The sequence below is a fragment of the Hemiscyllium ocellatum genome, chromosome 1, assembly GCF_020745735.1.
Source record: "Hemiscyllium ocellatum isolate sHemOce1 chromosome 1, sHemOce1.pat.X.cur, whole genome shotgun sequence".
Taxonomy (NCBI): Eukaryota; Metazoa; Chordata; class Chondrichthyes; order Orectolobiformes; family Hemiscylliidae; genus Hemiscyllium; species Hemiscyllium ocellatum.
In genome coordinates, this window is record NC_083401.1 from 104,521,182 (window position 1) to 104,548,557 (window position 27,376).

The window sequence follows — 27,376 nt, forward strand, 5'->3', positions numbered from 1 at the left end:
CTGTTCATTCTCTCCCGATACTCAAATCCTCCAACTCTGGCAACATCCCTGTAAATCTCTTCTGAACACTTAGTTTCACAACACTCTTCCAATAGGAGGGAGACCAGAATTGCAAACAATATTCCAAAAGGCCGAACCAATGTCCTGTACAGCCGCAACATGACCTCCCAACTCCTGTACTCAATACTTTGACCAATAAAAGAAAGCATACCAAACATCATCTTCACTATCCTATCTACCTGGTATTCTACTTTCAAGGAACAATGAACCTGCAGACCAAGGTCTCTTTGTTCAGCAACACTCCCCAGGACCTTACCATTAAGTGCATAAGTCCTGCTCTGGTTTGTTTTTCCAAAATGCAGCACTTTGCATTTCTCTAAATTAAACTCCATCTGATACTCCTCAGCCCATAAGATCAAGATCCCATTGTAATCTGAGGTAATCTTCTTCGCTGTCCACTACACCTCCGATTTTGGTGTCATCTGCAAACTGACTATCTATACCTCCAAAGTTCACATCCAAATCATTTACATAAAATTATGAAAAGCAGTGGAAACAGCACCAATTCTTGTGGCACTCCACTGGTCACAGGTCTCCAGTCTGAAAAGCAATCCTCTACCACCACCCTGTCTTCTACCTTCGAGCCAATTCTGTAGCCAAATGGCTACTTCTTCCTGTATTCTATGAAATCTGACCTTGCTAACCAGTCTCCCATGGAGAACCTTGTCAAACACCTTACTGAAGTCCATTTAGATCACATCTATCACTCTGCCGTCAATCATCTCTGTTACTTCTCCAAAAAACTCAATCAACTTCGTGAGACATGATTTCCCATGCATAAAGCATTGCTGACTCTCCCTAATCAGTCCCTGCCTTTCCAAATGCAGGTAAATCCTGCCCCTCAGGATTTCCTCCAACAACATGCCCAACACCGATGTCAGGTTCAGTGGTTTATGGTTCCCTGGCTTCTGCTTAACATCTTTCATAAATAGTGGTACCACGTTAGCCAACTTCCAGTCTTCCAGCGCCTCACCTGAGACGATCAATGATACAAATATCTCAGCAAGGGGCCCAGTAATCATTTCCCTAGCTTCCCACAGAGTTCTCGGATATCCCCAGTACCAGACCAGGGTTGTTTATCCACTTTTATGCATTTCAAGACATCCAACACTGATGCAAAATACTTGTTTAGTATCTCTCCCATCTCCTGTGGCTCCACATACAGGCTGCCTTGCTGATCTTTGAAGGGCCCTATTCTCTGCCTAGTTACTCTTTTGTCCTTAACGTATTTATAAAATCCCTTTGGATTCTCCTTAATTCTATTTGCCAAAGCTATCTCATGTTTCTTTTTTGCCCTCCCGATTTCCCTCTAAAGTATACTCCCACTGCCTTTATACTCTAAGGATTCTCTCGATCGATCCTGTCTATACCTGACACATGCTTCCTTCTTTTTCCTAATCAAAATCTCAAAATTTCTATAGTCATCCACTTTCTCTACACCTAACAGCCTTTCCTTTCACCCTAACTGGAATATATAGTCTCTGGACTCTCATTACCTCATTCTGAAGGCTTCCCATTTTCCAGCCATCCCTCCAACTGTGAACATCTGCCCCAAGCAGCTTTTGAAAGTTCTTGCCTAATACTGTCAAAATTAGCTTTCCTCCAATTTAGAACTTCAACTTTTAGATCAGGTCTACCCTTTTCAATCACTATTTTAAAACTAATACAATTATGGTCACTTGCCCGAACGTGTTCCCCCACTGACAACTCAATCACCTGCCCTCCTTAGTTCCCAAGAGTAGATCTCATTTTGCACCTTCTCTAGCAGGTACGGAATCAGAAAAATTTTTTGTACACACTTAATTTCCTCTCCATCTCAGCCCTTAATACTATGGTAGTCCCGGTCTATGTTTGAAAAGTTAAAATTCCCACCATAACTACTCCATTATTCTTACTGAGCAATATAAAACTCAGATGTACACAGTCAGCTTTGTTAATTCACAAAGTAGAATATTGTTTTTAATTGAAGCCTATACAGTACTTAACTTTAAGCCACTGTAAACGTTGCAAAGTTGAAGAGACCCAGATAAAAATAATTGAATTTACTTTTTCTGTTCATTCATATGAAAATATTTAACATTCTATTGGCCTTTTCAAAGATCATAAAAAATATGCTTTAGTATTTTACAAAGAATTTATTTATACTCATATAATAATCTCTAAGCTGTCAGCTAAAGTACAGATACTGAATAGTTAAGCATTTAATCACGCACTTTTACAGCCCATTTTTTCAAATAGGCTCTTCAGTTCAAGTTGTTGCAATTCTGTTTTCACCCCGCAAACAAAGACTTTGGATGTGTTCTGGCTAATTAGAGTGGACATATGAGCAACAGTCAACCGTGAACCTGCATTAGTAACAACGATATCGTCATCCATGTTCATTAAGACCTTCACTGAGTGTGGAGCAAGGCTTCGACCTTTATCCTGGAGGAAGAAGGAGGATACTAGAAATTATCACTTTCTTCTGTTAAAAAACGACAAAATTTCCTTAATTTAAAATATGGTTCAGAAATTCTTGAGAAATGTGGAATTGTATATTACTTTCTAATTTGAGGTGCTGTGAATTCTTCTATTTACCTGAATTACCATCTTGTAACTGGTGACAAGTTCCATTTCATAAAGCTTAGCAGTTAGATGGGTTGGAAAAAGTAACACATCTTGGCAGTGTCGATCCTCACAGAAAGTCAGACCCTCAAGTTGCTGAGGACATTTCACCTTTGTAAAGCCCTCTCTCTCCAGTAAATTGGTTACTTCTTCAAGGCTGTCCAATCACAATGTAACGACAATCAGCAGTTTTAACCAGTCAACAGTTTCAGGTGCAGTAGCAATGTCAATATGAGAAACCATTTCTCTGATTCTCCATTTACATACTATTGGTATCCACCAGTCAAAATAGTCTGGAACACCATCAGTATTGGTCCAATAATAATAATCAATTCTTGTCTGTGTAGGCTGTTTCATTTGGTCAGTATAAAAGGTATGTCTGTTGGTGGGTTTATTTGATGGGCGCTACTGATGCTCACAGCGGCACATTGCAGCTTCGCATGTGTCAACATGGTATGAACAGTTTGGGGGAAAAATAAATAACCAAAAGGAAAGGAGAGCTCAATGATAGCTTCACAGCAGGTGAGAAACATAGAATCCCTGTACTGCAGATAGAGGCTATTCGGCCCAAGCCCCTCTGAAGGGCATCCCACACTCCAACACTATCACCATAACCCCACATTTATCATAGCTAACCCACCTAACCTACAATACGCTGGACACAGCAGGGAAATATAACTTGGTTGAAAAGTGTGGCACTGGATAAGCACAGCAGGTCAGGCAACAGGAATTCCTGAAGAAGAGTTTACACCCAAAATGTTGATTCTCCCGCTCCACGTATGCTGCCTGATGTGCTGTGTTTTCCAGCACCATGCTTTTCGACTCTGATCTCCAGCATCTGCAGTCCTCACTTTCTCCTAGGCAATATACCATGGCCAATCCACCTGACCTGCAAATCTTTGGACTATGGGAGGGAACTGGTGCACCCAAAGGAAGCCCATGCAGCCATAGAGAGAATGTAGATACCAAAGACTGAAATCAAACCTAGGTCTGCGAAAGTTGGAATGCCATTAGAGAGGTGGCAAGAGAAGAATGGGAATGGAAGGCACAAAATAGCATCAGAAGCTTAGAATGCAATAAGATGGAAATGACATAAGGGAGAAGAATGAGTAGAGTTGTTGATATAATGGAATTGGGTAAGTGTGGCAAAATGGCATGGAGAATTACTCAATATAACTTATATGAAAGCTTTTCTTTCTCAAAAAAAAACATTAGATTTGAATAACCGGACGTTTAGAAAAGCTCTCAGGAGAATGACATCAGTATTGATTCTATAGATAAAGGTGATGATGATGATATTAACAGTCCACACCTTCCAGAGTTTCTACACAGTCTAACTCCAATTGGCATGCCATCACACAAATTTAGACTAGAAGAACAGCAGTTAAGTTTTGCTACAAAATTTGAATCATAAACAAGGAATGGAACCACACTGATACTTAGGAAGCTGTTTTCTTCAATTATAATTACTGAAATTATAACAGGCATATTTCAAGGAAATATTATAATAAATGATAGAGACCATTACTAGTCAAAGCAGTTGTTTCAACTCAGGAGAAAACAGTTTCCAATTAGACTTTCATATTTTATGACTATCAGTAAGCCAGATTCACCAAAAAAATTCTACTTATAACGATAAATTTCTTTCTCCCCATGAATAGCTTTAAAAGAATTACAACATTTCGATCTGTAAAGTTTTTGATGAAAATTTAATTTAAATTATTTATAATATTATTGCAAGAAAAGTACAAATATGATTATAAATGTTTTGTGAGTTTGCTAATTCACAGTAACTATGAAAATTTTGTCTGTCAGGTAAAGTTTAAGACTTTGGCTGCTAAAATAAAACGCTATTAACTAACCACACTTTTGATACTACCATGTATATTTTGATGAAGTGGTACTGCTAGCAAATTTGAATCACACTAATTTCCCACCAGTAAAACATAACTATGTTGTGTAATGTTAAGCGTGAAATAGAGATTTTTTTTAAACTGATTACCTTGTCTTTAAAACATTTATCCAGGCATAGAGTGGCAAAAAAGAAGCTCGACGTTCCTGATTTCTAACAGATTCTGGAAGAATTAAATCGATGGAGATTGCATCATTTTTAATCCGGCATCGAGCAAGTGCGGCTGCAAGTTTTGTTTTAAAGCTATATAAAAAGGGAATATATCATGTTAGTTTTTTAAAAACCACAATGAAAAGATGTGGTTTCTCTCAAAAGAGTTACCACATTTACTCAGAATGCAGCTTCTCCAAATACCCATACTCGATACTAAATTTAAAATGCATGTCTTCAAATCCTTCCTCATTTGAACCCCAGCCTACCACTGCAATTTCTTTCAGTATGACTTTCAGCATTATGCAGTTTTATAACTCCAGTCCTTTCAGCACTTCCATTCTTCACATACCCTTGGTGTATTTTTTCCCCAATTTTTGGTTGGAACAGTGAGGTGTGAATTGAAAGTGACCTTTGGACTGTGAGCAGCAGTTTGTTTCAAAAAGCAAGAAAGACCAAATAAACTTAAGTTTATTTATGGGACCTGTCATGGGAAAATAATTGCAGGTTGATTAAACTTTGTAGATGAATTATACTTAAGGCTGACAAAAGTCTGAATGTTAACAGAGGTCATCACAGGGATTACTAATGCTGACTAGTTTAAGAAACAGAATGTTGGCAAACATATGAAGAGAAACTAAAGTTTGAATTGGTTTGAGCTGTGTTTTTAGACAAAAATGGCTCTGGCTGTGACAGCTGCTAGGATTAGTTTTGGTTACTCTCTAGTTATCCTCCCATTATCGATTTATTGACAGTTCAAGAATAGAATCACAGTTGTAAAAAATAAGTGAATATTCCTTGGAACCTACCAGAAACCGTTTGGCATTGCATAGTATCTTCAGAAAGCAAACAAAATACAATCTGATGTGCATGCAATACTATACATCGTTGAAACTGCTTAAGTGAACTGGCCAACTTCTATTTTTCTTTTAATTTATCCCCTGACTGTATGTGTCTGTTCATGAGAGAGTGGAGGCTATGTTCAAGGAAGATGAGGTTTAAGTTGTAGATATTAACTGCATTACCTTGTTCAGTTTTGTTCTGAAGTAACAGAATTAATTTTAAAAATTGTTAATTTTTGTTTGAACTATAAACCTGGTTTCTGATATGTTATCCTCAAGGGATTATGGAATGCTCACATAGCTCACTAGAAGGCAATAATATAAAAAGGAAAAAATGCTGGTACGGCTATAAGCAGTTCTGGTTAGGTCATGCCTGGAGTACAGAGTATAGTTCAGTGTACTAGACCACACCCTAGTCTTGGACAGAATGCATCATAAATTCACCAGAATATTACCAGGATCAGGTTGCTCGCTGAGCTAGAAGGTTTGTTTTCAGACGTTTCATCAGCATACTAGGTAACATCATCAGTGAGCCTCTGATGAAGCGCTGGTGTTATGTCCCATTTTCTATTATGTGTGCCTTGGTCTCTTAAGGTAGGTGATGATATCATTCCCTGTCCTTTTTCTCAGAGGATGGTAAATGAGATCCAAATCAATGTGTTTATTGATCGAGTTCTGGTTAGAATGCCTCGCCTTTAGAAATTCCCGTGAGTGCCTCTGTTCAGCTTATCCTACAATGGATGTGTTGTCCCAGTCAAAGTGGTGTCCTTCCTCGTCTGTATGATACTAGTGAGAGTGGGTCATATCTTTTGGGTGGCTAGTTGGTGTTCATGTATCCTAGTGGCTAGTTTTCTGCCTGTTTCTCCAATGCAGTATTTGTTACAGTCCTTGCATGGTAATTTGTAAATGACATTTGTTTTGCTGATTAACTACAGAAACAAATCATCCCAATACCCACAAATGGAGCTGTATCAGGACATTATATCAATGAGCCACAACACACTGCAGCATCCAGGAACTATGAACAGCTAAAGAAAACTATCTATACAACATATTCAGAAAGAACAGGTACCTAATAAACCCAGTCTGCCAATTTCTCAACAACAAACCCAAACAAGCAGACAAAACGTGCCCAGAAACCCTAACTACTTTACCCTACAAAGATGTCTCTGAAATAACTTCCAGACTACTCAGACCGTTTGGCATCATGGTAGCCCACAAACCTACCAATATACTAAAAAAAGCAGCTAACTGAACCAAAAGGAGCCTATACAACCAGCAAAATGAATGCCATTTGCAAAATACTACATAAAGATTGTAATAAACACTAAATTCAACAAAGAGACAAAAAAACTAGCCACCAGGATATATGAACACCAACTAACCACAAAAAGACATGACACACTATCACTAGTATCCTTACATAGACGAGGGAGGACACCACTTTGACTGGGACAACACATCCATCGTAGGACAAGCTAAACAGAGACATGCATGGGAATTCGAAGAATTCCATTAATAAATGCTTCGATTTCAACCCCATCTGTCATCCCGAGAAAAAGAACCAGAAATGACAAATAGAAAGTGGGACATCACACCAGTGCATCATAACACCGGAGGCTCACTGAAGATGTCACCTAGCATGGTGACGCAACATTTAAAAATAAACCTTCGAGCTCAGTGAGCACACTTACAATCTGAGCTACAAATCTTCTTAGAAATTGTTACCAGGTTGCCAAAAATCCAACCATGAGGACAGAGTACAGAAATTAGGCTTGTATTCCCTGGAATGGAACAGTTGATTTAATTGCAGATTTTAAGATTTTGAAGGGAATTGATTATGCAGTTGTATACTTTACATTTTTAAGCAATTTTCTCCCTTTAAGATACAAACTCTTCAGTTAAACTAAAACAAAATTAACTAAGAAATTTTTTTTTTTAAATCACAATTAAAGTCACAAAGCAACACAATTAATACAAAATTTTTATTCCTTAAATAAAGACTGAAGTATGTCTGCTTCTGTGGCCATGCAGTTTAAAGGCATTCCTAGTTAAGAAGAGCATTACTGTACCTATATCACTATCGCACACAATGTAACTTTAAGACAGAATGTGACTTAAGAAATTTAAATAATAACTTTTCAAAACAAATACTTTGCTTTTCAATGAAGCAAAGATGAAGATAGGAATATCCTTGTTCTTCACAAAATCAAGGTACCTGATTAAACATGAAAGTGAAATTTGACTGGTGTTGCATTTCCTATTGGTAGCCTGACCCCATAGCCCTAAAAATACATTCAGTGCAATAGGCAACAATGTCATTTTAATGTTATTTTATGAAGAATAAATTACCATAGAAATATTTAAACAAAGATGGTTGTTCTGTGGATAGTAAATTATCACCTCTAGTTCAATGTTGTATGCTTTGTCTTACAAAATTAACCTAGAACATCTCAGTACACTGGTCATTTCTGAGCAAATATCAAAATAATGGCCTGCAAACTAATAGTGGTATTTTGCATATCCATGACTTACATGGGCAACAATATATGCAAAAGCAAAATTATCTTCAGTCAGATCCACTTCGTGGAATTTCCAAAACACAGTTTGGATCTTGATCCATTTCAGACCCATGAAGGAAAGGTTTAAATCTGCCAGAGTTCTCTTGAAAGGCAGGGTATCCTTTTGAAGAGGTCTATGGAAACCTTCAGGAGAAGTAAGTTGTGCTATAGAATTTTTAAAAGTGGTAATGAACGCGAGTAAACAGTAGATAAATTTATTGGTGCTGTTGCATTATTAAGGAAGCAGACAAGAAAGTGGTCAGGGATGATATCAAGAGACCTTATCAAGCTGTCAAGGAATTTAATTGGCTTGCCATTAGTAATATTTGAAAAATACTGTCTGCATTGTAAAAAATCACCCGTGCTTGCTATTTCACTCTGTATCTGTTGGCATAATCCCAAGGGCTGTTAATGAAGGATTTGAAATGCATTTTACAAACTATCATTATCACAGTCCAACAGTGATTTCTTAAGTGCTTGTAAAGTCTTTAAAATGGACCAAAGAGTATGAATGCTTGTTTTTAAGAAAGGATTAAATGGTTGAAAGAAGTTAGTTGTAGTGAATGGATTTTCATAAATGTAAGTTTTTTTAAAAAACACCAACACTTAGAACTTCCTCTCATTTCACCTTTGCATGGATTTCAAGATCTATCCATTGGTAATAGATATGTCGGCATGGAGGATACAAGGCCAAAATGTGGTGATAGCAGGGCATTTTGGCATGAGTTAGCACTAATTTGGCATATGGTCTATATAGGGCCGTGGAATGAGTAAAGGACCATGGATTAATATGGAACGGCTAACAAGCCAGGGTGAATGGGTGGCAAGCATGATGCAACATACACTAACAGGGGTGAGGTACAGCAATTGTGCGGGATGAAGCTTGTTTTTTGTTTCTTATTCTGCTGTGGCTGGGACCAAGTCCCAGAGCACCAAGGCAGGCATTTCTGATGACTTGGTTTCACTTCCTTCAGTGCTCTTTCCAGGATCAATATGCTCCACTCCCATCATGCCCCTTCCTCCAGAATGAAAATCTGAATACCCAGGGCACTAATTCCTGGATCATGTTTGCCAGCAGTTAGTCAAAAGTTAACGGAATTGCAAGAATGTCTAGACAGTTTCGTCTAGCCTCAATTTCTTTGATTATGTCATCACAGTATATCAACACCAGGTGAAGGGAATTTAAAGTTTTCAGTAATTCCTCAAAGGAAGATGATTTAAAAATACTCCTTTTCTGCAATAATGAAATGAGATTGGGGGTGTCCAACTTCAGCACTACTTACCAATGGAGTTACATTCTCCTATTATTAATCTAAAACACAAGTTTACTAACTTGATTACCAAAATTCAGTAAATATTCCAGAAATTTTCACTTTACATACCTGCAAAGGCTTTTTTCTACTTTTCTAACTACTGGTATTACATTCTCCTCTGCTTCAGAGATGGTTCTTGGTTGGAATTTACGATCTTGGTAATCATATAGCATAATAACCACCAGACTTGTTGAATCAAGAGACTGGGAGAAAAATAAGAAAATAAATACAAATCATGATCACAAATCAGGATAACAAAAAAGCTTTACTGATACTTTAAAACGTTAAACATTTGCCAGCTGAAGTTCAGCATGTTTCGTATATTATTCTTGCTTGTGCTATGTTTGGTGCCTACAATGATAACAAGAACAACAGTAAGAATAATGATTTCATTTTGGGTCAAATCAAGGGCTGCTCAACATCCCATTCTAGAGAGATCATTAGTTCATCAGTAGCTGGGTGGCCATTTGAGGGCTGAGAGACTCATGAAAATATAGCAATAAATGCTTAGTAATTACTGTTTTCTCATCTTCTAGTAGGCACGGGTTCACAGTTACTGAGAGCTTGGTTTGTATATTTTGAAAGCTTTCCAGATCACAATAAAGTGAATACCTTAGCTGCCTGAAATTGGAATTCAGACCTAAGTAAAATAGCCAGTAGGAGTAGCAGACAGAACATAAGCAGAGCGGTAAAGCAAGCAGCAAGGAATACACATGCCACAGATTGTACAAGTAGATATGGAATCTCCTTGACTAGACATCTGCTGCCTCTGAGAAGAAAGCCTTCACTCTGATGCGCCAGCCAGCCAATGGTTACCACTAGTTTCCAAAGTGGTCATTTTCCTCAATTTCTTTTGCCTCTGGATCCTTCCAGAGACATACTCAGGATTTTTTTTGGGCAGAGCCAGCAGTTACCTGACAAACACTCATGAGACCACCACTCAGTAGAAGAAGACACTCAAGTTTTCAGCTCTGGCCAACTTCCCACAGAGGCAGGGCATTATCAATTGCTGATCAACCACAAGTATTCATAGACTGAAAGGGCGGTCACTTCAATGCATATCTAAATTGCAATCACAGGAAGATTCAACTGCAGATGTGTACTCAGTTCTTCGTAACTGCTGTGAAGTTCTTAAGAAATAATAGCATTCAGAATCAGAATGGCACGTATTGTTAAACTTTGAGTATTCTTTATTGATTTTAAATTCCTCTTACTGATTTACATGCACATGGTAATCTAGAGTGGGAAAAATGCAGTGAAATTTTCAATACAGTGGTTGCCATGATGCTTTTGTTGTTCAGCAATAAAAATTCTCTAACCTATTCAGACCTGGTTGTATACCTCAGGAGCGGTGCTCGGAAACAATGATAGCTGCTTCAAATTGACTGATGCCATCCATTAGAATCAGAGCCTATAAAGCCCAACAACTCAAATAATGACACAAAGCAGTCCTGCAAACAATCGACTGCCAATGACCATCCACATACACCCACAAGTTCCTATTAACTCAGGCTTTTCCCATTCAATATCAAACAAGTTAAAAGGTATATAATTGATTTATCAATCAACAGCCAAGAAGTGTAAGACAGGGAAGTAATAGAAATTAATACATTTTATACAGCTCTACTAAAAACCAGGAGAGGTATCAAACTGCAAAAAATTCAAAACATATTTTCTCATAGAACCATGCATACACCATTCTGTACGTACAAAGTTTCCTGCTTTCTTTTCCCATTGCTCCGATGTGATGCAACACCTGCAGCTTGTGCAAAGGTGGAGATAGACTGCTCATAACTCTGTTTTGATGGTTGAGATATTTTTAGCATATGATCTCTGGATTTGAAGCATGGAAACATCCTTCCGAAAGATGCATGGGACCACCACTTGCAAGTTCCCCATCAAGTTAGACACAATCCTGACTTGCAACTATATCTGTTACTTCCACATCACTGAATCAAAATCCTAGATGAGACTGATTCTGTGTTTGGGAAGACATTGCCAGAGATTGACAGCAGCATGTGGACTACTCACTGGTTGGAAGGGGAGGAAGTAGGGGGCAGGACATTTTCAGCAAGTGAGAAGAGGTAAGAATATTGCCTATTTTTATGAAGGTCATCATATTTCACTCACTGTTGAAATCAAATCAGTATGACATCTTTGTATGATTTGTGGGCCACAGATTCTGTCACCAGGTACCTCATAGGACCCACCTCAGATCGCCAGGAATGTCAAAATGTCACTGATCACCAATGCTTCCTCCTCTGCTGTTAGCTTGGACATCTGTGGAGGACCACCTCCGATTTTATCCCTCTCCCTAGTGCTCTGTGCTCTTTTCTGCAGTGAAGGAAGGAACAGGTCTATAAGTTATTGTAATGGTATGAGTTTATTCAAAGGATGAAGTGCATTTTGTATGGGTGACTATGAGGGAGAGGCATCAAATTGCAAAAGTATTCGGAGGGTAAGTGGCAGTGGCAGACACATCAGAATTGGAGGGTTTTTTTTAAATTCTTTCATGGGATGAGAGCATAGTTGAAAAAGTCAGTATCGGCACTGACCTCTCATTGCCCTTGCGAAGATGCTAGTGAGCCATCATTTTGAACGATTGTAGTCAGTGCAATATAGGTGCACCCACAGTTTTGTTAGAGAGGGAACTCCAGAACTTTGATGAGGAAGTAACAGAGATATAGTTCCAAGTCAGGATTGTATCTGACTTTAAGGGAACTTATATGTGGTGGTTGAGTTATGCTACCCTTGTTTCTCAAAAACAAACTCGAAGCAGGAATAGACCAGTCTTCCCCTCAAAACAGGTCAGCCATTCACAAGACCACAAGACACAGGATCAGAAATTAGGCCATTCAGCCCATCGAGTCTGCTTTACCATTCAATTATGGCGGAGACATTTCTCAAACCCATTCTCCTGCTTTCTCCCTGTAATCCTTGATACTCAAGGACATATCTATCTCAGTCTTAAATATACTCAATAACTTGGCCTCCATAGCCTTCTGTGGCAATAAATTCCATAGATTCACCACTCTCTGGCTGAAGAAACTTCTCCGTTCTAAAGGTCTTCCCTTTACTGAGGTTATGCCTCTGGTCCTGGTCTCTCCTACCAATGGAAACATCTTCCCAACATCATCTCTACCTAGGCCATTCAGTATTCTAAATGTTTCAGTAAGATTCCGCCCCCCCATCCTAAAGACCTAGAGTCCTCAAACATAGCTCATATGTTAAGCTTTTCATTCTTGGCACAATTCTCATGAGCCTCTTCTGAACACACACCAAGGCCAGCACATCCTTCCGGAGATATGGGACTCAAACCTGCACATAGTACTCTATATGTGGTCTTCGAGTAAAAAGTGAGGTCTGCAGATGCTGGAGACAGAGCTGAAAACGTGTTGCTGGTTAAAGCGCAGCAGGTCAGGCAGCATCCAAAGAACAGGAGAATCGACGTTTCGGGCACAAGCCCTTCATCAGGAATGGGGAAAGTGTGTCCAGCAGGCTAAGATAAAAGGTAGGGAGGAGGGACTTGGAGGAGGGGCGATGGAGATGTGATAGGTGGAAGGAGGTCAAGGTGAGGGTGATAGGCCGGAGTGGGGTGGGGGCAGAGAAGTCAGGAAGAAAATTGCAGGTTAGGAAGGCGGTGCTGAGTTCGAGGGAATCGACTGAGACAAGGTGGGGGGAGGGGAAATGAGGAAATTGGAGAAATCTGAGTTCATCCCTTGTGGTTGGAGGGTTCCCAGGCGGAAGATGAGGCGTTCTTCCTCCAACTGTCGTGTTGTTATGTTCTGGCGATGGAGGAATCCAAGGACCTGCATGACCTTGGTGGAGTGGGAGGGGGAGTTAAAGTGTTGAGCCACGGGGTGGTTGGGTTGGTTGGTCCGGGCGTCCCAGAGGTGTTCCCTGAAGCGTTCCGTCAGTAGGCGGCCGTCTCCCCAATATAGAGGAGGCCACATCGGGTGCAGCGGATGCAATAGATGGTATGTGTGGAGGTGCAGGTGAATTTGTGGCGGATATGGAAGGATCCCTTGGGGCCTTGGAGAGAGGTAAGGGAGGAGGTGTGGGTGCAAGTTTTGCATTTCCTGCGGTTGCAGGGGAAGGTGCCAGGAGTGGAGGTTGGGTTGGTGGGGGGTGTGGACCTGACGAGGGAGTCACGAAGGGAGTGGTCTTTGCAGAACGCTGATAGGGGAGGGGAAGGAAATATATCCCTGGTGGTGGGGTCCGTTTGGAGGTGGCGGAAATGACGGCGGATGATACGCTGTATACAGAGGTTGGTGGGGTGGTAGGTGAGAACCAGTGGGGTTCTGTCCTGGTGGCGATTGGAGGGGCGGGGCTCAAGGGCGGAGGAGTGGGAAGTGGAGGAGATGCGGTGGAGGGCATCGTCGATCACGTCTGGGGGGATAATCTGCGGTCTTTGAAGAAGGAGGCCATCTGGGCTGTACGGTATTGGAACTGGTCCTCCTGGGAGCAGATGCGGCAGAGACAAAGGAATTGGGAATATGGGATGGCATTTTTACAGGGAGCAGGGTGGGAGGAGGTGTAGTCCAGGTAGCTGTGGGAGTCAGTCGGTTTATAGTAGATGTCTGTGTTGATTCGGTGGCCCGAGATAGAAATGGAAAGGTCTAGGAAGGGGAAGGAGGAGTCTGAGACAGTCCAGGTTAATTTGAGGTCGGGATGGAAGGTGTTGGTAAAGTTGATGAACTGTTCTTTATAGAGGAGGCCACATCGGGTGCAGCGGATGCAATAGATGATGTGTGTGGAGGTGCAGGTGAATTTGTGGCGACGCTTCAGGGATCACACCTCTGGGACGCCCGGACCAACCAACCCAACCACCCCGTGGCTCAACACTTTAACTCTCCCTCCCACTCCACCAAGGACATGCAGGTCCTTGGACTCCTCCATCGCCAGAATATAACAACACGACGGTTGGAGGAAGAACGCCTCATCTTCCGCCTGGGAACCCTCCAACCACAAGGGATGAACTCAGATTTCTCCAGTTTCCTCATTTCCCCTCCCCCCACCTTGTCTCAGTCGATTCCCTCGAACTCAACACCGCCCTCCTAACCTGCAATTTTCTTCCTGACCTCTCTGCCCCCACCCCACTCCGGCCTATCACCCTCACCTTGACCTCCTTCCACCTATCACATCTCCATCGTCCCTTCCCCAAGTCCCTCCTCCCTACCTTTTATCTTAGCCTGCTGAAGGGTTTGTGCCCGAAATGTCGAATTTCCTGTTCCTTGGATGCTGCCTGACCTGCTGCGCTTTAACCAGCAACACATTTTCAGCTCTTTATGTGGTCTGACCAGAGCCTTATAGAGCCTCAGAAGTACATCCCTGCTTTTATATTCAAGTCATCTCAAAATAAATGGTATCATTCCTTACTACTGACACAACCTTCAAATTTAACTTGACAGAATCCTAGACTTGAACACCCAAGTCTCTTTGCACTTCAGACTTCTGATTTATGTCCCCATTTAGAAAATGATCCATGCCTCTATTCTTCCTATCAAAGCGCATGACCTCACACTGTCCCACATTGTACTATGATCATGGGTGATATTCTACCTCAAGTCCACTGTCCAAACCACCTTCCATAACCTTCAATGAGAAACCTAAAATGTGTTGATCACAGAGAATTGAACAGATTTACAATCCTTTAAGCAAACAAGTTTCAACTCATCTCAGTTCTAAATGCACTTTCCCTTGTCCTGAGATTGTGCCCCATTCTAGATTTCCTTAGCTGGGCAGGGTAGGGGCGGGGACAGGAGACTCTTAGCGCCTAACAAGAGTCTTTAGAATCTTGTAAAACTAGATAACATTTCCACCTACAACTTGCATGCCCCCACCCCTTCCACCAAGCATTAGAAGTTCAAGTCAAAGAGGATCAACTTTCATCAACATAACACACTGCCATACAGCAAGATGTGAACTCCCTCAGCTAAGAGCTGCTTAAATGCAAGTCAAGCTTCCCATCTCAGTTACTGCATGAATTGACAGTGACAGAGCAAGGTAAGGCAAGGCAAGACAGGGATGCTCTGAACAAGCAGGTAGGTATCAGAGGAAGTTCTAAGAAAGCAAAACTGCATCCCTGAGAAGCAGCCATAAGACCATAGGACTATAGGATATCAGACCAGAATTAGGCCATTTGGCCAATCAAGTCTGTTCTGCTATTTGATCATGGCTGATATGTTTCTCAATCACATTCTCCTGTCTTCTCTCTGTAACACCTGATCCTGTTACTAATCAAGAATGTCTGTCTTAAACAAAATCAATAATTTGGCTTCCACAGACTTCTGAGGCAATGAGTTCCACCAATTCACCACTCTTTGGCTGATGAAATTCCTCATCTCAGTTCTAAATGGTTATCCCTTCACTCTGAGGCTATGCCCTCAGATCCTACTCTCTCTTACTAGTGGAAACTGTAGTGATTGTAACGAGGTCAGCCAGGTAGAGCTCTCAGAATAGGAGTTTCTGATAACCTTGTTTCCCAAATCAATTTCAGGTAGCTTAGGTAATAATTCAGATATTAACACCTTCAAGGTGCTTCTTAATTTGGTATCTAGCTCCTCAGTCTGTGCAATGCCTCTTTCCTAATTCTACCTATGTCATTGGTGTCCAAGTAAAGTTGCCACAGTCTTACCAGGCCATAGGACTGCTTTCTCATTAGACAGAGATGATTGGTGTTTTAACCTGAGGGTCACCAAACCTTAGGCAAGGAGAGAGGTTGAGAAGGAGAATCCTTCATGGTAACCTCAGCCAGTGCAGGAATTGAATCCACCTTACTGGCACCACTCTGCATTGCAAACTAGCTGTCTAGCCAACAGAGCTAACCTGGTGTCTACTTGAACTACAACAATAGGATCCTCCCTTTCCCAATGTAGGTTCTTCCCCAGCTCAGATCAGTTGTCCTGAACCCTGGCATTGGGCAGACAATATAGCATCTTGACTCTCACACTTTGCTATAGAAAAGAGTGTCAATCTCACTAACTATGCTGTCCCTTACACTACTTCATTCCTTTTACCTGCTCAGATGGTTTCCTGAAGGTAGGCTCAGCCCAGTTATCGGGATTTTGGACTTGTTGTATCAAATACTGTATAGCCCTCATTCACTCATGTTTTCTACACTATACTCACGTCTCTGCACCTCCCATGTCTCCTCCCAGGAAATAAAAACCACTCAAAAATCTGTGTGAATAAAACTGCTGCTCATACAATCATGTGCGCCAGAGTTTAAATAGCAGAAACCTTTCCCCTGTTTCACAACTTTTAATCTTGTTCAAATCAAAACATTGAAAAACAAAGAAAGATGGACATCATTACATGATTATAAAAACGGATACATCTAAAGTACTCGAACTATAGCGTTTCTAGCCAATATTTGGAAAGTTAAAATCCCCCCTAACAACTACCCTGTTACTTTCGCTCCTATCCAGAATCATCTTTGCAATCCTTTCCTCTACATTTCTGGTACTTTTCGGAGGCCTAAAAGAATCTCCAACAGGGTGACCTCTTCTTTCTGTTTCAGAGCCCATACTACTTCAGTAGATGAGTCCTCATCAAATGTCCTTACTGCCACTGTAATGCTGCCCTTGACTAACAATGCTACACCTCCCCCTCTTTTACCATCTTCCCTGATCTTACTGAAACATCTAAACCCCAGAACTTGCAACAACAATTCCTGTCCCTGCTTTGTCCATGTCTCCAAATGGCAACAACATCAAAGTCTCAGGTACCAACCCATGCTACAAGTTCTATAACAAGAGCTGTGGATAGTGCTTTAAACTAAAAGTCAGATGTATAGGGTGAAGTGAAAAGTGAAATTGGAAGGTAAAACAATATTTGAGACAACGGAGCAAGTAATAATCTTAAGTAAATACAAACAGAGTGAGACAAGGAGAGAAGAGAATTTAATGACAATAGTACATCAGTGCAGAAGGTCCATGCACTGGTCCATGCACGATAATGGTAAAAACAAGTACAATCTCTTTATTTATTCATTCATGGTATAAGAGTATCATTGGCTGGGCAGAGTGCAGTTAAGAGTCAATAACATTGCAATTCATCTGGAGTCACATCTGGATCACATGTAAGGACAGCAGTTTGTTTTTTTTAAAAAGGATATTAATGAACTAGATGGATTTTTCTGACAATCAGCAACTGTAACATGGCCATCATTAGATTCTTAATTCCAGGTTTTTAAATTTTTATAGCCATGTACAAAGTATTTATAGCTAAGTGGATGAACTAGTGACACAAATGGAGGTACAGTAAATGGTTTCAAATTGTTTGCCATTACAGAGGAATGATTGGTGAACAAGATTTGGAAATTCCAAACATCCCTAGGTTGTACAACATTGCAATAAGACAGACAAAATAGAAAAGGAGGCAAGGTGGCCACAAGAGTAAAACAGGGCACAATATTGGTGGAAAAAGATCTTAGTTGAGAAGATCAGGAAGTAAAATCAGTATGGGTGGAGATCAGGAATGACGAGAGTCAGAAAACACTGGAAGTTTATTGGGCCTCTTGTTACACCTATCCGCTGGACAGAACATGAACCACTAAATAACTGGAGTGTGTAAAAGGCAACGCAATAATGTATCAATGATAACCTATCTGTTTCACTTGGCAAATGGCCTCTCTAAATGCTTGCTTGAGTTCCAATTTTCAGTGATGATTCAGCTCAGCAGTAGTCTGTTTGGAATGTTAACCCTGGCACAGTATGTAGATAGACCAACAAAAGGAGAAGCTACTTTGGATTTGGTACTGGGTGATGAAACTGGCCAAATGGTAAGATTTGGAGGTAGGTGAGCACTTTGGTGATAGTGATCACAATTTGGTGAGGTTTACTTTAGCGATGGAAAGGGATAGGTATATACCGCAGGGCAAGAATTATAGCTGGGGGAAAAGGCAATTATGAGGTGATTAGGCAACATTTAGGATGCATAGGATGAGGAAAAAAACTGCAGGGGATGGGCATGACTGAAATGTGGAGATTGTTCAAGGAACAGCTACTATGTGTCCTTAATAAGTATGTACCTATCAGGCAGGGAGGAAGTGGTTAAGCGAGGGAACAGTGGTTTCCTAAAGAAGTTGAATCTCTTGTCAAGAGGAAGGAGGAGACTTAAAGGCTCAGCAAGGGCACTTGAGACATACAAGTTAGCCAGGAAGGACCTAAAGAGGGAGCTAGAAAGAGCCAGGAGGGAATATGAGAAGGATGTGGCAGGTAGGATCAAGGAAAACCCTAAAGCTTTCTATAATTATGTCAGGAATAAAAGAATGACTAGAGTAAAATTAGGGCCAGTCAAGGACAGTGGTATGAGGTTGTGCGTGGAGTCCGAAGAGATAGAAAATATTCGCTTAGCACCTCTTCTATAAGTGCTCACACAAGAAAATGACAATGTTGTCAAGGAGAATACTGAAATACAGGCTATCAGACTGGACAGGTCGAGGCTCATAAGGAGGAGGTGTTAGCAATTTTGGAAAGTGTAAAAATAGACAAGTCCCCTGAGCCAGATGGGAATTATCCTAGGATTCTCTGGGAAGCCAGGGAGGAGATTGCAGAGCCTTTGGCTTTGATCTTTATGCTGTCATTGCCAACAGGAATAGTGCCAGAAGACTGGAGGATATCAAATGTTGTTCCCTTATTCAAGAAGGGGAGTAGAGACAACCTTGGTAATTATAGACCAGTGAGCCATACTTTGGTTGTGGGTAAAGTGTTAGAAAGGATTACAATAGATAGGATTCATAACCATCTAGAAAGGAATAAGTTGATTAGGGATAGTCAACACAGTTTTGTGAAGGGTAGGTCATGCCTCACAAACTTTAATGACTTCTTTGAGAAGGTTACCAAACAGGTGGATGAGGGTAAAGTGCTTGATGTGGTGTATCTGGATTTTGGTAATGTTTTTAATAAGGCTCACCACAGTAGGCTATTGTAGAAAATAGAGAGGCATGGGATTGAGGGTGATTTAGCAGTTCGGATCAGAAATCGGCTAGCTGAAAGAAGACAGAGGGTGGTGGTTGATGAGAAATATTCATCCTGGAGTTCAGATACTAATGATGTACTGCAAGGATCTGTTTTGGGACCACTGCTGTTTGTCATTTCTATAAATGACCTTGATGGGTTAGCAAATTTACAGATGACACTAAGGTCGGTGGAGTTGTCGATAATGCAGAAGGATGTTGCCGGTTACAGAGAGACATAGATAAGCTGCACAGCTGGGCTAAAGGTGGCAAATAAAGTTTAATGCAGAAAGGTGATGGGTGATTCACTTTGGAAGGAGTAGCAGGACTACAGAGTACTGAGTCAATGGTAAGATTCTTGGTTGTGTGGATGAGCAGAGAGATCTCTATGTCCAGATGCATAGATCCCTGAATGTTGCCATCCAGGTTGATGGGTGTACAGTGTGTTAGGTTTTGTTGGTAGAGGGATTGAATTTCAGAGCCAGGAGGTCATGTTGCAACTGTACAAAACTCTGGTGTGGCCACATTTGGAGTATTTTATACAGTTCTGGTCGCCGCACTATAGGAAGGATGTGGAAACATTGGAAATGGTGCAGAGGAGATTGACCAGGGTGTTGTCTGGTATGGAAGGAAAATCTTCTGAGAAAAGGCTGTTTGCATGAGAGAGAAGGTGGTTAAGAGGTGACTTAATAGAGACATACATGATGATCAGTGGATTAGATAGCATGGACAATGAGAGTCTTTATTCTCAGATGGCGATGGCTAGCATGAGGGGACATAGCTTTAAATTGAGGGGTGACAGATGTCAGAGGTAGGTTCTTTACTCAGAGTAGGAAGGGCGTGGAATGCCCTGCAATAGTAGTGGACTCACCAATTTTAAGGACATTGGATAAACATATGAATGATAATGGAATAATGTAGGATAGATGGCTTCAGATTGATTTCATAGGTTGACGCAACATTGAGGGCTGAAGGACATGCACTGAGCTGTAATGTTCTATGTTTCTATTTGCCAGACTGCCAAGTCAGTCCAGTTTAAATAAAAAACAGCACCTCTTTCCCCAGCACAGGGGACAACTTCTTGATCTCTCAGTAGATGCTCATGCTGATGTATTAAAACAGCTTGGCTAGCAGCACAGCTACTTTTGAAGCAGAAAACTTCAGCACTATAGCCAGGATGCTGTTAGCAGCTATTGCCTTGAACAATCTTGTAAAATAAACTCTTTTTATATTGCTAATTAAGGGCCTATGCCTACTGGGAATCCACCTACTAACAAATGAGAATTTCTCACTTAATCACAAACATAATCGACTTCAAAAGCAAACATCACAAATCAAAACAGTTCCTTACAACAGATGCTCATGGTGATATTACCAACGTATGAAAGAACCAGAAACCATTCAGCTTTAACTGTGATCTCTGCTGCAGCTACAATGAACATGCCCAGACTTGTTTTTGTTTCTATCAACAAACAAAGCCTTTTCTGTGTGAATCAGAATAGATGAACCTCAGAATATCTAGATATGTCTGATGAAAAATTCATAAATCTGACAAATCCTACACCAGAGAGACTGCAGCAGTTCACGAAGGCAGTAATTGTCATGAGGTCAGCCAGACGAACCTCAGAATATAAGTCTCCTGACTGGGGTCATGAACCTAGCCCAATAAGGGAACCTTGGCTGACAGATATAAAATAGGAATGTCAGGGGTTCCGTTCATTCCAGAAGCTCTGAGCTAGCTGGGTCAGTGTCATGTACTGTACACAAGCAAACAAAGGGTGGTTTGGTGAAGGGATACCAGCCTCTTGGAGTTATATCAGAGGCAACAGGAGTAAAACACACTCCTTTACAACTGCCACTTCTCTGCCCATTGGCCCAATTGGTCCAGATCCTGTTGTAATCGGAGGTATCTCTATGCAACCGTCACCTTTGAGTTGGGGGTCAGCATTCGTGGCATCATGCTGCTATTTGGGAAGCTTGACTTGTTCAATCCTGCTGATGACTAGACCCAGTATGTGGAAAGAATGTATTTTTTTTTCTGGGCAAATGATATTGGGGCAGATGAAAAGCAACAAGCAATTCTCCTGAAAGCTTTTTCAGTTATTAGGAGCTTAACTTTCCCTGAGGCACCAAATCCTAAACCCTTTCTAGATTGATGGATTTAGTAAAGAAATATTACAACTCAAACTGCTGTAATTCTGAGATGCCAATTGTTTTACTCAGCAATTCCAGAACCAGGGAAATCCTGGTGAGTGCACGCAGAAAGTCTGTGAGGAGGGATAGAGCTCTTCAGGAGATTAGATTCCCTCCAGTGTGGAAACAGGCCCTTCAGCCCAACAAGTCCACACCGACCCTCTGAAGAGTAACCCACCCAGACCATTTCCCTCTCTCTAATGCACTTAACTCTATGGGATTGCTAATCAGTATCATAGCTGCTGAAAGGGAGGTTATCAAGGAGAGCTTGTCTACAGAGTCAGTATGTGTGGAAGTCTGAAACAGGAAAGGTGCAGTCATTTAATTGGGAGTTTTCTATAATCTCCTCCCAGTAGCAACAGAGACACAGAAGAGCAGATTGGGAGGCAGTTATTGGAAAGCTGCAGAAGTAACAGGGTTGTCATGGGTCATTTTAACTTCCTGAATAACTCCAGAATACAAATAGTTTGGATGGAGCAGTTTTTGTCAAGTGTGTTCAAGAACGATTCCGGATTCAATATGTAGATAGGCTGACGAGAAGGGAGGCCTTATTGGATTTGGTGTTGGCAAAAAACCTGGCCAGGTGTCAGATCTCTCGGTGGGAGAACATTTCGGTGATAATGATTACAACTTCCTGACCTTTATTACAGTCATGGAGAGGGATAGGAGCAGATGGTATGGGAAGGAATTTAATTGGGGGAGGGGGAATTACAATGCTATTAAGTAGGAACCGGGATGTCTAAATTAGGAACAGATGTTCTCAGGAAAATGCACGACAGAAATATGGAGACTATTTAAGGAACACTTGATGTGAGTGTTAAATAGGTTTGTAGCACGGAGGCAAGGAAGGGATGGTAGGGTGAAGGAACCTTGGGTGACAAGGGATGTAGAACTTCGCGTCAAGAGGAAGGAGGAAGCTTAAGGCTGAGAAAGCAAGAAGCAGACAAGGCTCTAGAGGATTACAAGGTAGCCAAGAAGGAACTGAAAAAAGGACTGAGGAGAGCTAGAAGGGGACATGAAAAAGCTTTAAGTGGGTAGGATTAAGGAATTCTACCTTATGTGAGGAACAAGAGAACGGACAGAGTGAGAATTGGCCAATGAGGGATAGTGGAGGGAACTTGTGCCTGGAGTCAGAGAAGGTAGGGGAGGCCCTAAATGAATACTTTGCTTCAGTATTCACTAGTGAGGGGGACCTTGTCGTTTGTGAGGGCAACGTGAAACAGGTAGATGTGCTCAAACGGGTTGATGTTAAGGGAGAGGGTGTGCTGAAAATTTTGAAAAACATAAGGATAGATAAGTCCCTTGGGCCAGACAGGATATATCCAAGGTTACTCCAGTAAGCGAGGGAAGAGATTGCTGCACCTTTGGCGATGATCGTTGCATCCTCACTACCCACTGGAGTAGTGCCAGATGATTGGACAGTGGGAGATGCTATTCCCTTGTTCAAGAAAGGGAACTGGGATCCTGGGAAATACAGACCAGTCAGTATTAGGTTAGTGGTCGGCAGATTATTGGAGAGGATTCTGAGAGACAGGATTTATGATTACTTGGAAAACCTTAGTTTGATTGGAGATAGTCAGCATGGCTTTGTGAAGGGCAGGTCATGCTTACAAGCCTTATTGAATTCTTTTGAGGATGGGACAAAACACATTGATGCAGGTAGAGCAGTGGATGTGGTGTACATGGAATTTAGCAAGGTGCTTGATAAGGTTCCCCACGGTAAGCTCATTCAGAAAGTAAGGTGGCATAGTATACAGGGAAATTTGGCTGTCTGGATACAGAATTGAAAAATGTGTTGCTGGAAAAGCGCAGCAGGCTCTGATCTCCAGCATCTGCAGTCCTCACTTTCTCCTGTCTGGATACAGAATTGTCTGGCTCATAGTCATAGAGATGTACAGCATGGAAACAGACCCTTCGGTCCAACTCGTCCATGCCGACCAGATATCCTAACCTAATCTAGTCCCATATCCCTCTAAACCCTTCCTATTCATATACCTATCCAGATGCCTTTTAAATGCTGTAATTGCACCGGCGTCCACCACTTCCTCTGGCAGTTCATTCCATACACGCACCACCCTCTGTATGAAAAAGTTGCCCCTTAGGTCTCTTTTATATCTTTCCCTTCCTACCCTAAACCTATGCTCTCTGGTTCTGAATTCCCCCACCCTAGGGAAAAGACCTTGTCTATTTATCCTATCCATGCCCCTCATGATTTTATAAACCTCTATAAGGTCACCCCTCCACCTCTGGTGCTCCAGGGAAAATAGCCCCAGCCCATTCAGCCTCTTCCTCCAACCCTGGCAACATCCCTGTAAATCTTTTCTGATCATTTTCAAGTTTCACAACATCCTTCCGATAGGAGGGAGAACAGAACTGCACGCAATATTCCAACAGTGGCCTAACCAACATCCTGTACAGCCACAAAAATGACCTCCCAGCTCCTATACTCAATGCTCTGGCCAATAATGGAAAGCATACCAAACACCTTCTTCACTATCCTATCTACCCGCGACTCTACTTCCAATGAACTATGAATCTGCACTCCAAGGTTTCTTTGTTCAGCAACACTCCCCAGGACCTTACCATTAAGTGTATAAATCCTGCTCTGATTTGCTTTTCCAAAATGCAGCACCTCACATTTATCTAAATTAAACTCCAGCTGTCACCCCTTAGCCTGCCTGACCAAGATCTCATTGTACTGAGGTAACCTTCTTCACTGTCCACTACACCTCCAAGTTTGGTGTCATCTGCAAACTTACTAGCGATACCTCCTATGTTCACATCCAAATCATTGATATAAATAGAAGACAAAGGGTGGGAGTAGATGGGCAGTATTCAGCCTGGAGCTCTGTGACCAGTGGTGTTCTGCAAAGATCTGTTCTGGGACCTCTGCTCTTCATGATTTTTATAAATGACATGGATGAGGAAGTGAAAGGTCGGTTACTACATTTGCTGATGACACAAAGTTGAAGGGGTTATAGGCAGTGTAGAGGGCTGTTGTAGGTTGTAACAAGATGCAGAACTGGGCTGATAAGTGGCAGATGGAGTTCAATCTGGAACAGTCTGAAGTGATTCATTTGGAAAGTCGAATCTGAATGCAGATTAGAGGGTTAAAGGCAGTATTCTTGGCAGTGTGGAGGAATAGAGGGATCTTGGGGTATATGTCCTAGATCTCTCAAAGTTGCCAGCCAAGTTGATAGGGCTGTTAAGAAGGCATACAGTACATTGGCTTTCGTTAGCAGGGGAATTGAGTTTAAAAGCCGCAAGGTTCTGCTGCAGCTCTATAGAGCCCTGGTTAGACCACACTTGGAATATTGTATTCAGTTCTGATCATCCGATGTGGAAGCTTTGGAAGCATACAGAGGAGATTTACCAGAATGCTGCCTGGACTGGAGGGTATGTCTTATGAGAAAGGTTGAGGGAGCTAGGGCTTTTCTCTTTGGAGCAAAGAAGGGTGAGAGGCAACTTGATAGAGGCATACAAGATGATGACAGGCATAGAAGAGTGGATAGCCAGAGATTTTTTTCCCCAGGGTAGAAATGACCATCACAAGGGGGCATAATTTTCAGGTGATTGGAGGAAGGTTCAGGGGAAATGTCAGAGGTAGATTCTTTACACAGATAGTGGTGGGTGAGTGAAATGCACTGCCAGCAGTGGTAGTCGAGTCAGATACATTAAGGACATTTAAATGACTCTTGGTCGATAGTAAATTAAAGGGTACATAGGTTAGGTTCATCTTCAAGCAGGATAAAAGGTTGGCATAACACCAAGGTGCACTGTGCTACACTGTTCTATGTTCTAATCTGTATCAGGATTTTTGATAAGGTTAAGGCAACTGGCAGAGGCATGTGACTTTGGTTTAACCTTTATTGAGGTGCCCAGAGACCATTTGGCACATGGATTTAATGATGTAACCATGCAAAGCACCGATTTGGTGAAGCCAACCGGACTTCAAACAGGCACTACAACTGACTATCATTGGAAAATGCAGCAAGTAGAACATATGAGTTGCAGGGTCAAGATTAGATTAGATTACTTTGATTAGATTACTTACAGTGTGGAAACAAGCCCTTTGGCCCAACAAGTCCACACCAACTCGCCGAAGCACAACCCACCCAGACCCATTCCCCTACATTTACCCCTTCACCTAACACTACGGGCAATTCAGCATGGCCAATTCACCTAATCTGCACAATTTTGGACTATGGGAGGAAACCGGAGCACCCGGAGGAAACCCACGCAGACACGGGGAGAATGTGCAAACTTCACAAAGACAGACAGTCACCTGAGGTGGGAATTGAACCCGGGTCTCTGGCGCTGTGAGGCAGCAATGCTAACCACTGTGCCACCCATAAATCGACATTTCAGGCAAAAGCCTTTCATCAGGGATTTTCCTGCTCCTCGGATGCTGCCTGACCTGCTGTGCTTTTCCAGCACCACTCTAATCTTGACTCTGATCTCCAGCATCTGCAGTACCCACCTCCACTACACAAGTTGCAGGGTGCAGTAAGCCTGATGTCGGTGGTGGGCATGTTGTTGAAGGGAATCCTGAGGGACAGGATGTATATATATATTTGGAAAGGCAAGGGCTAATTTGCAATAGTCAACATGGCTTTGTGCATGGGAAATCATGTCTCACAAACTTGATTTGAGTTTTTTGAGGAAGTAACAACGAGGATTGATGAGGGCAGAGCAGTAGATGTGATCTATATGGACCTCAGTAAGGCTTCAACAAGGTTCCCTTGGTTAGCAAGGTTAGATCTTATGGAATACAAGGAGAACTAGCCATTTGGATACAGAACTGGCACAAAGGTAGAAGACAGAGGGTGGTGGTGGAGAATTGCTTTCAGACTGGAGGCCTGTGGCCAGTGGAGTGCCACAAGGTTCAGTGCAGGGTCCACTTCTTTTCATTATTTATATCAGTGATTTGGACGTGAGCATAAGAGGTATAGTTAGTAAGTTTACCGATGACACCAAAATTGGAGGTGTAGTGGACAGTGAAGAAGGTTACCTCACATTACAACAGGATCTTGACCAGATGGGCCAATGGGCTGAGAAGTGGTAGATGGAATTTAATTCAGATAAATGTGAGGTGCTGTATTTTGGGAAAGCAAATCTTAGCAGAACTTATACACTTAATAGTAAGGTTTTGGGGAGTGTTGCTGAACAAAGAGACCTTGGAGTGCAGGTTCATAGCTCCTTGAAAGTAGAGTCGCAGGTAGATAGGAGTGTGAAGAAGGCGTATGGTATGCTTTCCTTTATCAGACAGAGTATTGAGTACAGGAGTTGGGAGGTCATGTTGAGGCTGTACAGGACATTGGTTCGACCACTATTAGAATATTGTTGTGAAACTTGAAAAGGTTCAAAAAGGTTTACAAGGATGTTGCCAAGGTCTATACCACGCTGTCATTTATCTAGAAGGCATGCTAATAACAAGGGAGACCTGGAAAACTTGGACATAGTCGTTGTTGGATGTTCTAAGATGGGTGTATGCCTTAGAAGAGAAAGATGTGTATTCTAGGTACCCCAACAGCGTCGATAAGACTAGGTTATACCAATTGGAAGATAAAAGGAGGGTGATCAAAGGTGCCAGCTCCCACGTCTGTACCGCAGCTTAGGCCTTTCCTCAGGTTAGTGGTTTATTACAACAAGTTCATACATAAACTGGCCTCCATCCTGGCACCTTTGCATCAACTCCCAAAAAGGGGCCAATCTGGAAATGTTCACATAGCCAAGCCACAACTTTCAGGGAAGAGAAGTAATAGCGATGATCCTTTGAG

General features: G+C 41.8%; 1 protein-coding gene across 1 annotated transcript in view; it reads right to left on the reverse strand.

Annotated features, from left to right (window-relative positions):
- LOC132815850 (putative methyltransferase NSUN7) overlaps window positions 1–27,376 on the reverse strand; it is a 138,090-nt gene that overhangs the window by 80,556 nt on the left and 30,158 nt on the right. The window contains exons 3-6 of the mRNA XM_060825204.1: window positions 9,512–9,645; window positions 4,667–4,819; window positions 2,638–2,821; window positions 2,274–2,484 (exon numbers count right to left, since the gene is read on the reverse strand). Of these exons, the coding sequence (XP_060681187.1) occupies window positions 2,274–2,484; window positions 2,638–2,821; window positions 4,667–4,819; window positions 9,512–9,645 (682 nt within the window). The remainder of the gene's footprint in view (window positions 1–2,273; window positions 2,485–2,637; window positions 2,822–4,666; window positions 4,820–9,511; window positions 9,646–27,376) is intronic.